Raw genomic sequence first — 15,990 nt, forward strand, 5'->3', positions numbered from 1 at the left:
TATCTTAATAATATTTTTTCTTAGTAAAACTATTCATTATAATTGTTATAAACTTTTGAGTAGATTAATAACATTAAATTAATTTAAATTTATATAATCTTCATTTTAATTATATTTAATAATAAATTGTTTTCTAAATTTAATAATTTAATTTATCTCATTTCATCGTAGATATATTTTAATTGCTTTACATAATTTTTATAAAGACTATTAGTTATACAAAATTCATGTATTATATACATTTAAAAAATAATTATCTGAATAAAAATAAAGTTTAAAAAAAAATTAATGAGTACTTTATTTAAAATATATTGATTAAAGAAATTTTACTTCTCGTAGTAGCCAACTATACACTTATTTCGACTTATTGCAGACAACGATTTATTCTTTGACTTTGACATTTCAACATTTATAATCGATTATAAATAGCTTTATTTAAATATTAATCGTTTAATGTTAAAATACCTAAATACAATAAGTCAAATATACTCAATTAGGAATTTAATATTAATATTATTTAATAAAGGCATTATTCAAAATTTGTCACACCATTCAAATTGTTTTTATTTATTTTTACTAAAAAAGATCTTACTATAATCTATCTATGAATTTATAAGAAATAAAAATTAATATATATTTTATCTGATATCATTGATATTATAAAAATTATAATAATTATACTCATATTATGTCTGCAAAAGTATTCATGTATTATTTATTTTTTCTTATCCAAACCTATTACCAATGGTTTATTTTCCCGGTACTCATAGGGGAATTTAATTTTGCAGGATTTATACAGCACACTTCTCTCGACGATTATTTTAGTTTCATAGTTGCATAACTGCTGGAAAGTATAAAAGGAAATGTTAGTCCGACTCCTTCCTATACCAGCAATATCTGCCCTCACTTAGCGACAATTACAAACCTATTTACATGATATCTGACCAATCAATAATCTGTAAATTAGCTAAAGTTACCTTTTACATATGCTTTGCATATCCACTTTCTATTGCAGAAGTGGAAATAATAAAGAAAAATTTCTTGGATTGTCAAAAACTTTGTACTTCACTCGCGCGTATATAAAATCATTCGAGCAATTAGTCATTTTCTGCTTATCTAGCACGAAGGTAATTCACTGCCATAACTATTGAATAGTGCCAGTAAAGTATATTTTATAATATACTTGTCTTAGGACAGTAAAGAAATCCAATATGGAAATTATCCCGCATGGATTGTATGATCTCTTATATCCATCTTTCAAGCTTCTATTATTATTTTCATTATATACTTATTTTGTAAATATAATTTTATCTATAAAATATTTAATATCACGTATTAGTTAAAATTTTCAAAATAATAATTTTTCATATATAGCATAAGTATACCAAGTCATATTATTTAAAAATCTTTGGATAAAATATTATATTATACCTGTAGTATTATGTTAAAATATGAGTAAACTTTTTATTTAACAGACATTATGAAAGCCAATCACACATTATATATTATTTATTATTTCAGCTATATAATCAATCGGTTATAATATATAACTAATATAAAAATAATAAATTGAAACTTTTTTAAAAGTATTTTTAATATATATTCGATATAATAATTGAAAGTATGATGATAATTTAAATTATTATATAAAATTAAGAAAATCGGTTTATAACTTGTTTGAAAAAAAAAAAATTCATAACTTTTTAATACATTATATACTAAAGTTAATCCTTCATTCTATATATATATATATATATATATATATATATATATATATATATATATATATATATACATAACTACATTCATTTTATTAATTGCTAAGTACATGAATAAATAAAAAATAATTGTATAATAAAATAAGTATGTAAGGTAAAATAAATAAAGTAGAAATGTTAGATACATAATTTATATAGTAGTCAGTTTCAATAGATAATTATGAATAATAAAACTGCGGTAATGACCGAAAACAACTGTACTGTAATTGCGATAACATTATTAGACATTACATAATCGCATTGAATCATATTTGTAGAACTAATTTTTCATAAAAGCGATTCACATTTTTGTTAATATTCATGAATTCGGTTACAATACATATTATAAAACACTTTAATTACCGAGATTTATATAAGACAAGGTTGAGTAAGGTTGATATTATATGCATGAAAATGAATTTGCATAAATATAGTATACGGAAAGCCGTATAAAATTTGTAAATATGAAAAATAAAAACGTCTAAGTAAAAGTTAAATTGAAAAATGTGTCGCTATATAAAAAAGTTAAATGGAGCGTTTAAAGGGTGAAATATGATTTGCTGTGGAGAGGAAGAAAGACGCTTAAAGTACACATCGTGTGCGAAAAGATAAAACGTACGCAAGAATGATCGAATAGTAAAATAGAACGTCTTTGAAGTAATAAATTTGAAAAGAGCGAGGAAAACATGGGAAAGAGCCAGAATAGAAAATCTAAGTCGAGTAAACTGCAGGGATAAAAGTTCGTGATAAGCTTACGAAAATATCAGCAGTCCAGCGGTCGATGCGCGAAGTAAGAATCGAAATTACTTACCGACCTCCCCGTGACTGCTCGCGCCGCCGAAGATGACGCACAATAGCAGCAGCGGCACCTCCAAACCATCCAGTCTTTTGCGGCCCATAGAGAACTATCTGGAAAAAAGAACAAGGTAGGTCATTAGCTAGTAGTCGTGCTTATATTGCATTACAATTACAACAAATATTACAGCAGTTGCCCATTACAATTTTTTTTTTACCAACAACTATTACGATGCAATGAACATAAAAATGTTTTTACCAACGATAAACCTTACCACTTGCATGCTAAGGGCTACTTTACGAAAAGAATTTTTTTTTATATTAACATTGTTGTGAAAGTAGGCGTAAATAAATTAGCATATATCACCTTCTTACAATTGTTATCTTAAAATATTATATTTTCTATTAATTGAAATTTTGATGAATTGTATCTTTTATCGACATCGTACGATTTATGAATACTTAAAATAATATTCAATTTGAAATTGTATCGTCATGTATCTAAAATAGTATAATAAATAACGTACTTTTCAGAATTTTTTAACTGTCAGTTTATAGCCATATTTAATTCAATTTCATCTAATGTCAATTAAAGTAAATAATTAGTAAGTAACTCTTAAGTAAACAGTAGGTAATTCTTAGTCGATATATGATGGTATCGTTTATTATCAATTTTTTTAGATTAAGTTTTTAGTCCATATAATATAAAATGTATATCATCTATGTATTTTCTACAATATCAGATAAAAAGATTTTCAAATGAAAATTAATTTACAATAGAATACATTAATACAATTTTTCATGAAAATCATTCATTGCTTATATCATCCAATCAATTTACAAAGAAAATAATAATCAATTTCTGTCTGATAGATAAAAAAATTATCGTTAGTTAATTGCTAAAAGAAACACTCAAAAATAATTAAATATTTAAAAAATAACAATTTCATTCATACAATTTTCATGAAAAATCAAAAAATTAGAAATTTTTTGTCGTCAGATATCTAAAGATACGAAAACATTTATAAATTAATATAATGCGACGTACTTGATGCGCGCAACGAACGCGGTTATTACCAATATTCTTCCACGCTGCTTTAAGTTATTGAGTCAACTTCTATACCTACTATTATATATATATATATATATATTAAACAAAAACATAAATATTGTTATTGTAACAAAATATATTTATTGAAATTTATTTTTCAAATGTGATATAATTTCTCAAATAATAAACTAATTATCCAAAAGGTTTTGTGGATTTTATCAAAGGTTGATTTCAATGGACGATCAATTTACATAAGTGAAAGATTAATTTTATCAATTGAAACTAATTAATAGGATTAAAGAACATTTATATATATATATATATATATATATATATTTGTACTTTTGATGTATATTATACTGAAATTATAAAGTCATAAAGTCAATAAAATATAATTATATCCAAAAATTTTTGTCGTAGATTTTAGTTTACTTTTTAATGTTTTTCAAATTTAAAGATTCATATTCGATTATACTAGATAATACTTGTATACATTATGTTTATTTTATGATTATTCTGTTATATTTCAAATCTAATATATTTTCAATCTTAATTAATATCACCTAAACGAAAAGTGCTCCATCACTATGCTACTTCTTAAATTTAATATTTTATCATCACATTAAAATTTTTTTTAGCACCAAAACTATCCTCCATCATTTAATAAGATATCTTAACAATTACTGCATTTCTGATATTAATAAAAAAATCATTTTTTTACGAAATATTCTTTTTTCATAAATGAATAGTTTTATGAATATTAAATTTTTGTAAAAACGCCTTTGTTGCTTTATTTATTATTAAAATAAAAATATGACACGTCTTATGTTTTCTGACTGGTATCGATTTTGCAAATCCTATTATACCGTATCAATAATACTTTAATGATCCGAACTAAATACTCGCAGATTTCAATGGAGATATAATACAAAAAGAAAAAAGAAAAAAAAGTAAAAGATTTGTAGCCATTGAATTATTTTCAGAATAAAAATTAAACGAATAGAGCTTTAGAATAGGTAATGTACTGGCGAACATAATACTGAGATTAGAAGACTCAGACATTATCTAATTAAAATAAATAACAGGAATAAAAGGAAATGTGAATGGCGTAGATTAGATGGAAAATCGACGAAATACCTCCTTATATGCCCAGCATTTGCAATCACATGTGCTAGAAGATGTACAGACTCATTTCAAAGTTCAGCAAAGTCTACGCTTGTCTGTTAAGCAGTAAAAATTATGGTTAACTATAATATCAAATTAATTAAGTTAGAAGAACGGGATACAATAGATCTTGTCTGAGTATCTAATCAAATACATTTTCAGTACGGACTCGATTGTCTCTCCCTTCCCATCAATAATTAACCACACTACATAGCTTCCTTACATTAAATAATTTCATAATTTCTACAGAAATTGAAAATAACAATTAATATTAATAATGATAAAATTAATCCTTATAGTCTACTTTTTTTAAATAAATATATTTTTAAAATATTTTATCATTTACTCAATATTTCTTTGATATTAAAAATAAATTCTGTCAACTCATATGTTTCATGCGCATCTAATAAAACTAAACGTTAGTAAAAACTTTTCCCAATGGAACATATCATAAATTGTACGAGCAGTAGCTAATAAAGAAATTATAAATTAAAAATTTAAATAGTATTTGCAAACGACCAAACAGATTTATTTTTATAACTACATAAAACTTATAATAAAGCATTGATCTCTATGAAGTTTATCAACAAGTTTTTCATAAGAATAAAAAAGAAATAATAATACAGAGAGCAAAGGCATTAACTTGTAGAAAAATCGATATTTACTTTCTATTCGTTTTTACGTCGTAGTAATTTAGATTTTGACGTATTCTCATATTTTTATACTTAATTCACGATTCATCTTAGGGAGACTAACAAAAATAATATATTACATTTTTAGTCTAAATATAGTAGAGTAAAATAAATGAGAATCATATTTTAATTAATCAAGATAAAATTTATAGCGAAGTTCAATTATCTTAATTTAATGATATGCAATTTTCTTTTACATTTCTTAAATCTGATTGAAAAATATTATATGGAACAAAATATTGGTTTTTAAATATATAATTTTAAATATAATTTAAATATCATCAATAATTTTTATTTCAGTTTAAAATCTACTCGATCAATAAATTCGACAAATTATGTATTATAAATATTCATTGAAAAAGTAATCAAACGATAGAATTCAATTGAATATAATTAGAAAAAATAGAGCTCATGTGAATTTTAATAAAAAAATAGGAATTAGATTTTGATCAGAGGTAAGTCTACATTTTAATTGTCATTAGAAAATGTTTTTTGTTTTTATATATTGGATTTCAATTACTTTTTTATGTTAAAATATTGATAAATTGTTATTTTCATTACATTAAAAGAAAAAATCTATTCTAAAATTATCTTGAATAAATATTTTAATATTTCATTTTTTAATAATAACATTTTACTTATGTAAGACATTCAAGAAATAAAAATTATTATAATAAATATTTATATATTGATGTTTTAATTGAACATAATTACACATTGATATTTCAATTGAAAAATAATTCTATTGAAATTCAATGAATAATACTCTTATGAAATCGAAATGTATATTATGTATTTTGATTATTTATTATCACTAAAGAAAATTATACAAGATAAAGATTTTTATAATTTAAAATTTGTTTAACTTTTTAAAATTGAAATATCATCGTATGCATAATTTTTTTGCTGGAAAATTAAAAATGTTTTTACTCATTTATAATAGACTTTTTACACATTACTTCGATGATATTTTACGATAAAAATAATAGAAAATCATTCTGAATGTAGGTATAATCCGTAAATTTTATTTTGCAACAAATATTTTTATTTACTTTTTGCAAATTATTATTTCTCATATACTCTGATGAATTTTGTTTTAGTTTAATACTTGAAACAGACTGCTATTATGCTCATATATAGATATTAGAAAGTATTAGAATAAAGAAAGTATGAAAAGAAGAATTTAAATAGTAGACAACATGTGCGATACTATATTATTTTTGCGATAATATATTATTACAAATAAAAAATTTTTCCAAATAAATGCTATTTACTAGTAATATTTAGTATAGCACTTTTCTATTTTTATGCTTACATGCTTCAACGAAAATTTTACTTTGTTATATTGTAATTTTGTATTATTCTATTACATCTTATAAATACTATCAAATTTATATTTTATTTTGACTATTTATTTTTTATATTATATATATAATAAATTAAATACAATTACCATACTTGTATGTTAATTAATATCAGCAAATTTAAATTTCAAGTATATAAAATAACTATACATTTCAAGTATTAAATAAACAATTTAGCAAAAGCACAAACGACTTTTTAAAACTAAAATGTTATAATTAAATAGAAGTAGCTGTCACTCCTAAAACTAGAAACGTAACATAAATAATTGCATAAAGTAACTTACAGAGCAACATATATAAAAATATGAAATTTAACAATGTCATATAAGCGAAATGAATTAACAAAAACGGCGTACATTAATACAAAATCATTTTCGCCATACTTAAAACATAAAACAAGTTATTCTCTTATTTATTTGTTTGTTTATATATTAATTAAGAATACATTTTTGTTAAAAACGTAAAATTGAAAGATCGTGTTAATCATTAATTGTGCACATGTATTATCATATAATATCAAATGTTCGTTATCATTTTTATTTTTTTCATTATTGTACAGAATACTTTGTGGTATTTCTGATATTATTAATTTATTATAATTATATATTTATGATATCTTAATAATTTGGTGGTTCATAGTAAGAATTATATAAAAATACTAATTTGTTTTATTAGCAAAACAAGTTAAACGCAAAAAATGAGGTATAAAGCAAATAAGTATAAATCAATTTATAAATAGTGATTTATCAATGTGTATTTCTAAATAAATAAATAAATAAGTATATATATATATATATATATATATATATATATATAAGTGTGTACAAATTGTGAATATGTGTGTGTGTGTGTGTGGGTGTTTTATAATATATTAACTTGTTTAATATGTTGCTATCAATTTCATTTTTATTTTAAGTTATTTAAACATTTTCTATATATTTAGCTTAAAATCAATATAAATTTATAATTTTCTAGATAAACTTTTTACCAACATACAATATTGATTCAATATATTCATGCACTTAAGATGATGTACTCGATCACTTGCGAAATTATGGCTTCAATATGGTAATTTTTTTAGTTACTTGCAATTCAATCGCTATATTATCTCTCTTTTTTATCTCTATATATATTCCTAGATTTTTATTTTTAATTGTGATACAGACATACAAACTTATATACATATATTTGTTTTCATTTAATCATTCTAAATGTTGATATATAAATTTGTAATAACATAGATAAGTGAGGTGTTGTTGAACAACATTATTTATAATTTTTATTATGCAAGTATATTACTTTATCCAGTTGCAATATTTAAAAATAATATGTTGAAAATTATTATATAAAAAGTTCGTTTTCTCATGATTTATTATCTCAGAACGAATACTTTTATCCATAAAAATTGATTATTGCTAAAAGTTAATATTGTTCTTTAATTACAGTAGAAATGTATTTTAAATGTATATTTTGGAAAATATTAAATGTTTGCATCGATACGTATATTATATAATAAAAATAATTATTAATCAATAAAATACTTCATATACAGGAGAAGAAAAGTAATAAATGTATATAATAACCATTTGTAATAATGTTAAAATAGACAAACATACCTCACGTGAAAAGGTTCACTTTCCAATTTATTGTTTTATCAAGTAATCTGTTAGAATGTATAAAATTTTTATTTTTTATTTTTAATCTAATTTATTGAAAGTACTATATTATTATTTCATAATATTTACTATATTTACATATATTACATGATAGACTTAATAAATTTACTATGTATTATTTTTTAACTGTTACGTGGATCTTGTTTTTCACATTTATGTTATAGTATTAAATAGATATTTTAAAATTATAATGAAAAAATTCTAGTACTTACGCAAATATTTAGGCTATTGAACGATTTCCATATAGTAAATTTTTATTCATTATCAACGCTTCTTAATAATTACAATAATAAATACAAAATTTATAGAAATAATTCTCTGATTTATATTAATTAATTAAATTAATTAATGTAACCATTCAATATATATATATATATATATATATATATATATATATATTATCTGTATATTTATAAAGTTATAATTTTTAATTCGACATTTTTCAACATTTATTTACTATTAGATTTATCTATATAAATATGTAGTTTTAATCGAATCTAGTGGTAATTTCTAGTAATTTCATTCAATTTCAAAATAATTAATATTTATTAATTACTAATACTTTAGAATAATGAAATCTCGTATCACTTTATCTTACTTTGTGTGACTTTAATTTTACTTTCTTTTACACTTGATAAAGTCAAATAAATTGTCTAGTAATTATTTTATACAAATATATAATTTAAGAATAAATTGTTGTTTAATATTAAGTCTCATATCCATATTAAACATGCGTTTAGATAAAATGCCTGAAAATATCTCTTATAAATATTTATTAAATAACATTATCAATACAAATGGATAGACACTTATAATTTATAATTTAAAAAGACTGTTAAAGAAAGAAGTTCTAATTGGAAATATATGCCAATGAAACGTACTTAAGCAAATACACACACATACACGCGCGTGCGCGCGTGTGTGTATATAAAGAAATGGTATTTAAAGTTCAAAATATTTATGTTTTCGGTATTTATGTGTTATTCACAATTAAAGGCTATTTTAATCATATTTATTATAATATGAGAATTTGTGTTTCATTTCTAAATAATTCATATAATTTGATTTTTATTATTTTACATTATAATTGAATAAAAATGTTACTTATGTTTATAAAAATAATTTCTTCGAAATAATTTACAAATTCTATTATTCATAAATTTTTAAAATTTATAAAATTATTATAAACTTGTAGACTTAGTAATTAAATTTAATCCCCAGTTATCTATATTGATTAGTTTTTTAAGTCTTACTTTACATATTCTATTGATCATTAATTTTTTACAATATTATTAGCTCAAATTATGTAGATTTTTTACCTTGTTTTTCTTATAATTAATTATAATAATAAAAAAGTATTGATTTATTAATGATTTTATTCAATTAAATAACTTAATTTATACTCTATAACAAGTGATTGATTGATACAATGGATTAATCTTTTATTATTATGAATAGTCTTAATTTTAAGAAAAGAAATCTATTTTAATTATTAACTATCTAAAAAATTCGTATCTATTCAAATGTAGAAAATCAATAGATTATAGATAATAAGATAGATGTTTAAATAATAATTTACAATAATCAATTATATCTATTTCAAATATTTTAATAATGCTTGTATCTGAAAATTTGAAAAGCGTTTAATTAATTTTCCAAGTATTTCATTAATATTAGTATAATTAATTTTTCAACTATTCCATTAATAACATTATAATAATATATTAATATTAGTATATGTATTAGCAGGTATAATTAATTATATTAATAATTAATTCAATTAATACGTATTCTATTAATTAAGATAAACAGTCTGTTAATATTTGTTTTAACCAATTTATTCTATAATGTACAAATTTATAAAACTGAGCTTATAAATGCACACTGTTAAATTTATTGTACGTTAATTGCATTTCTTCGTTATATCGAGAAAGAGAGGAGGCTTTATCATTACGTTAGTTGCTTTTGGAATTCTGCCTGATTAAATGAACTTTTTAATCATGATTTTCAGATCAAGAATTCCCTGAATCTCTAGTTTCAGCACCACTGAATCTTCCCTTTAATTCCGGATTTCGATTTATAAGGGGGCCACGATGAGGCGCAGTCACGTTCTTCAAATCCCATAGACTTGCATAATTAATCGTGTATAATTTATAGCTCGTGACAGGGAATAAACAGCCAGGAGCTGGATTCTCAGCTCTGTTGGAGCATCAGGTTGCTCGGATAAGCTAATGCCGGTCTCGAAACGGTAACACGGCGCCTCGGTTAACGAGGCTGCGCTTCACTACATGAGCACAAGTATCGAATAAAGCATTATTTGCTTCATCAATAATCTCGGAATATTAAATTAAGCTTTTTTTAGTTGCTTCAATTTTGTTTCTCGACTCGGCACTTTTTATCGTCGCTACTATTTTACTTTACCTTCTATTTAGATTAATCAACGCGATGAAATGGAAAAAATTATTTAGGCATCGATCATTATTGCTCAAATAAAGTACTTTTCGTGTTACAAATGTCATATATAGAACGGGTGACTTGTAAGTATTATTATTTTTATTGTTAGGTTGATCATTTGATGTTTAGCGGTCATAACAGTAATGATTTATAAAAAATTCCTTTTGATTGCCATTATTGATTCTTAATTCGCATACTTTCAAAACTCTAAAAGGTAACACATTTAATCTAACAATACTTTTTCAATTGAATAAAATACTTTTAAAAAATGGTACAATTATTGTTGTAACAGCATTATAATTTCCTTTGCTGAAATGTATATTTCGACGATTAAATGCATTTCCCAAGAAGCATACCTCATATCGTGAAAATAATATAAATATAATATGGTTCTCTCTCTCTCTCTCTTTCTCTCTCTCTCTCTCTCTCTCTCTCGACGTCTGCGCTCTTTCTCATCTTTTTTCCACTCTTGCGGAATAACACAACTATTCAGCATGAAATCTGTCCAATGGTCTCTAGTCGGCTACCCGGTCGTCTCTATTTCTTGAAGTTATAGCGGCAGTCGTCGCTCTCTCGCAAAAAAGTACGGATGAACAAACGTAGAAGCTCTGTAAAGGTAAAAGAGACGAAAAAGCGAGCACGTTACCTGGGCGTGACGAGCGCCTCAAAGATCGCTCATGTTACAAGCCGCGTCACGACGGCAATGCGACGACGATGCGAATGTTTTGCCCTGCTCTCACTCTTTCTCGTTTTCTTGCTCTCTCTCTCTCTCTCTCTCTCTGTCTCTCCCTATCTCTATCCACTTTTTAGACAATTGAGCAGAAACTTCGATGAGTCTTTTTAAACAGAGCCGATGGCTGAAAGAATTTTATTCTCGCAGGTGACACACGCGCGCCACAATACTTTCAAAGTATATCTCGTCCTTGAGGTCGTCCGGCTTCGACGAAGCGGTACCTCCGACTGCCGACACGCACCAACGGTCGGGGGCGCGACGTGGAGGGCACGATATAGTAGGGTGGGAGAAAAGAAGGGCGCGCGCGTTGGATTCAAATCGATCGGCCGTCGGACGCTCGAGACGCGTGTACACAATGTAAATTGCGTTATCTGCCTCCCTCTCGCATCCTTTATCGCTCGCTCCGTTATACTCCCTTGCTGCAATATAGTGTCGTCATTCTCTGCTTTAATATCGGCGACCACGCACATTTCTCGAAGCTTATACGTGACTGTTTCTAGCATTAGGATAGATAGATATTACCAATCATAGGAAAAGATGTGTGCGTAAAGCTTTTTGATTTTGTAGAATTCTTAACATAACTGGAGCATTTAGAGCATTTGAGATGCCGCATGTAAGCTTAAGAACGTAAAGTAAATTATTTATAAAAATCATGATGTTAAGACGAACTTGTAAGCATACAATGTCATATTTCTGAACTTTTCAATTTGATAAATTTTTTTTAAATAAAACTGTCTTTATGGATATTTTTAATAAAATGGTCAAGTACAAAAACGCATTATTAATGAAATAGCCAAGTATCCTACTCAATATGAGCGCATTTAGAAAAGCACGTCAAAGTCACGTATCTTTATCATCATTATCATATAACGAGAATATTACAAAATCAACATAAAATTCTGTTAAATAATATTGTGTAATGATAATTCTATATAACAGTAAATCAGTTTTCAAAATGAAATGTTTATATTAAAAGAATAATATTCGAATCGTATCATAAATGCGAAATAAATATTAGTATCTTTCATCTTAAATTAAATGATTTTTAAGATTTTTAATTTAATCGGTACAATAAATATAGAACGTACTAGAAGCCATTAATTGCAAAGTATTTTCTTTATAAGAATTTACGACTATACAATATCTAGAACAAGATAAAATTTTACTTGATATTCATTACTTATGTATTTCAAAGCTATTGCAATAAGTAAAAGATGATTAATGAAAAGAAAATTTTATTGGCTTCCAGTCTGCTAAATAACACATCTAAGTAGAAATATAGTGGCTGACTATATTATGATTATTCTACTCAAAACAGAGTTATAATTCAAAGTCAGTAAAAACATTATATATTTTTATTATTAAACGCTGTAAACAAATTTTTTTTTTTATTCATTTTTCTAAGATATTTTTTTCTTCATCTTTCGTGTCTTCTATAAATATATAAAATTAAATTTAACACAACGTAATACTTCTAATATTTGTAGTCACATTCGCATAATCTGTTCTTATTATTTACACAATTATTTTCTTAAGAGATTTTAAATACATGTAGTTATAACATAGTTTTAGAAATTATTATATTTACTGATTTAATTAAAAAGGATTGACTATGTATTTATTGTATATTTTAATCAAAATTGTGGGTTAATTACATAAAAACATACTATATTATATAATACAGAAATTGTTAATTAGAAATATAATATAATAATAATTACGAGCAAACTTTCATAATACATCTATCTTTAATATGAAATTCTGTAAGAAAGTTTTATAATACAAAAGAATAATATATATATATATATATATATATATATATATATATATATATATATATATTATAGCCATTTTTATATATATATTAAAGTTATATATATATATATATATATATATTATAGCCATTATTATCTATATATTAAAGTTATTCTTCGATAAGCTACTATTCATTATTCTTTTGAATTATAAAACTTTGTTACAGAATTTTATATTAAAGATATATATATATATATATATATATATATATATATCATTAATTTGCATACATAAATACATATATACATATATATCCATATACACTTTCTCCAATCTATGAATGGAAATATTTTGTTCAATAGCGCTACTGCATTCTTCTCTCAAACCCTCTCTTTTATAAATACATATATACATATATATCCATATACACTTTCTCCAATCTATGAATGGAAATATTTTGTTCAATAGCGCTACTGCATTCTTCTCTCAAACCCTCTCTTTTTAAATTATTTTCCTTTTTGACTTCTTAACATCTCTTAACATCCGATTCACATTCTTTTTCTTTTTTATTCCACTTCTTTCGTTTTTCTCACTCTCTCTTTTTTCCTTTTCTCACTCTATCCATCATCATATTTTTCATGTATTCACTGTCCTATTATTTCTTTTATCCATTTAATTTTATAATTTTATTCATATCGTATTATTGACATAAACAAACAAAAAAAAAAAAACAAAAAAAAAAGAAATTGGAAAGATCTCGATTGTGAGTAAGCACATACGTACATGATTTTCGTCTTGCGTCTGCGCGAAGTTACGTATTTAGCTACCATTTTCACTGTCAGGAAAATTTATACCTCCGTTTCTTTCTTTTTCTCGCACTCTATCTTATTCCTTTTCTTTCTCCTTTATCTTTCACTTCATTATCTATGCATTAATTTATGACTTCGTATATTTCTTTTCTACATTTTTCAAGATAAAACATGCTTTCAAACTTATTGAATTACAAGTTAAGAATATTATTTAGTGTATACTATTTAAAAACTTGAATAATATCATTTGATATTTTTGCATTAAAAACAGCAGAGATGGTTCTTACTGTCTTTACAGATAAAAAAATACCATCTTTACGAAAAACATGCATCGGGATCAAAATATTTAAAATACACATTTATAGTGTAAATTGTGATTGTAAAATATAATGTAATTTTGTTAGTTATTTAATTTTTACATATATATTTATACATAAGTATCTCAATATTCTTATATTTGTTTATCAAATCCTTTTAGAATCTTATAGAAATTCAAAATCTTATAGAAGATACGATTTGATAATGTAACTATTATTTTTCAAAAAAAGTATTATTCGTCTATACAATTAGATCGTATTATCTCTTGCAATACAGCTATGAACTTATTCTCATAATTATTATTTTATATTTCTGTATTGCAAATACAGTATTTTTATTCAATGTTTCAAAGTCGCCAGAAACTATTGGGGCGGTTGAAGGAATATTACATATAAATGCTCGTACCCATTCGCTTTTATGAGAATGAACACAGAAAGCCGTTTTTTCTGGAATAATACTCTTACATATTATTCATATTTGAGTTTATATGTGCAAGATATTGAAGTTATAACGTTGATTTAAATACAAAAGTAAAAAAAAGATATCATGTAGCTTTTTTCTATGATTCTACTAATTTTCAACTAATATAATGTTGCATAATACGTTTATGAACATTACTTTAATAATAATTTATTACGCATTTAACCAAATTTAATCCATACAACCATAATTAGCATTTGTTTAAATTTTTGTATATAAAAATTTTAGAGATACATTTCATTGTTTTAAAAAAATGTTAAAGTATAATGTTTACTAAAGAAACAATAAATTTTCAACAAAATTATTTTTGAAATATATTCAATGGTTATGCGGCAATTTAGATGATGCATACATGAAAGACGATTTTCGAACCACTAGAGAAACATTTTTTTAAATTTATGACTTTTTTAAAATCATATATTTATATGTTTAAGGCTAAATGAATGAATATGTTAGTGCAATATTAATAAATTTTAAAGCATATTTTACATTAAATTTTAAATAATACAATTTTTAATTCTGCTTACTTCTGAAACTGGCTTCTTTAGCTCGTAATTATACTTTTTTAATTAGAAAATGTTAATTCCAAGGAAACGATCTATATATGTAAAAGAAATTTATTAGTTTGAATAAAAAAAATATATAATAACATACGCAAAAATATTATGACGTCATAAATTTAACAATTATTTTATATCCAAATAAAATATAATCACTTTGTTTGGATTATTATACATTTATGATAGGAAGATGTAAAAAAAATTGTAAAAAGCATATATATTTAAATATTACAATATCTCTTGTTTTAAAAGTTAATGTAATTTTTTTCAACTTGACTTTTGGTTTCCTTAAATGATCATCATGTATGTGTAAATGTTTCGTAAAATTAATTAGCATAGCTTAAAAATAGCAAGAAATAATTTCGACCTGAAAAGTAAGTAA

General features: G+C 23.8%; 1 protein-coding gene across 1 annotated transcript in view; it reads right to left on the reverse strand.

The window, feature by feature from the left end:
* IA-2 (tyrosine phosphatase IA-2) overlaps positions 1-11,727 on the reverse strand; it is a 35,899-nt gene extending 24,172 nt beyond the window's left edge. The window contains exons 1-2 of the mRNA XM_011502302.1: positions 11,600-11,727; positions 2,569-2,666 (exon numbers count right to left, since the gene is read on the reverse strand). Coding sequence (XP_011500604.1) covers positions 2,569-2,656 — 88 coding nt within the window. The 5' untranslated portion in view covers positions 2,657-2,666; positions 11,600-11,727. The remainder of the gene's footprint in view (positions 1-2,568; positions 2,667-11,599) is intronic.
* Between the last annotated feature and the right edge of the window lie 4,263 nt (positions 11,728-15,990).

This window comes from Ceratosolen solmsi, unplaced genomic scaffold, assembly GCF_000503995.2.
Source record: "Ceratosolen solmsi marchali unplaced genomic scaffold, CerSol_1.0 scaffold31, whole genome shotgun sequence".
NCBI lineage: Eukaryota > Metazoa > Arthropoda > Insecta > Hymenoptera > Agaonidae > Ceratosolen > Ceratosolen solmsi.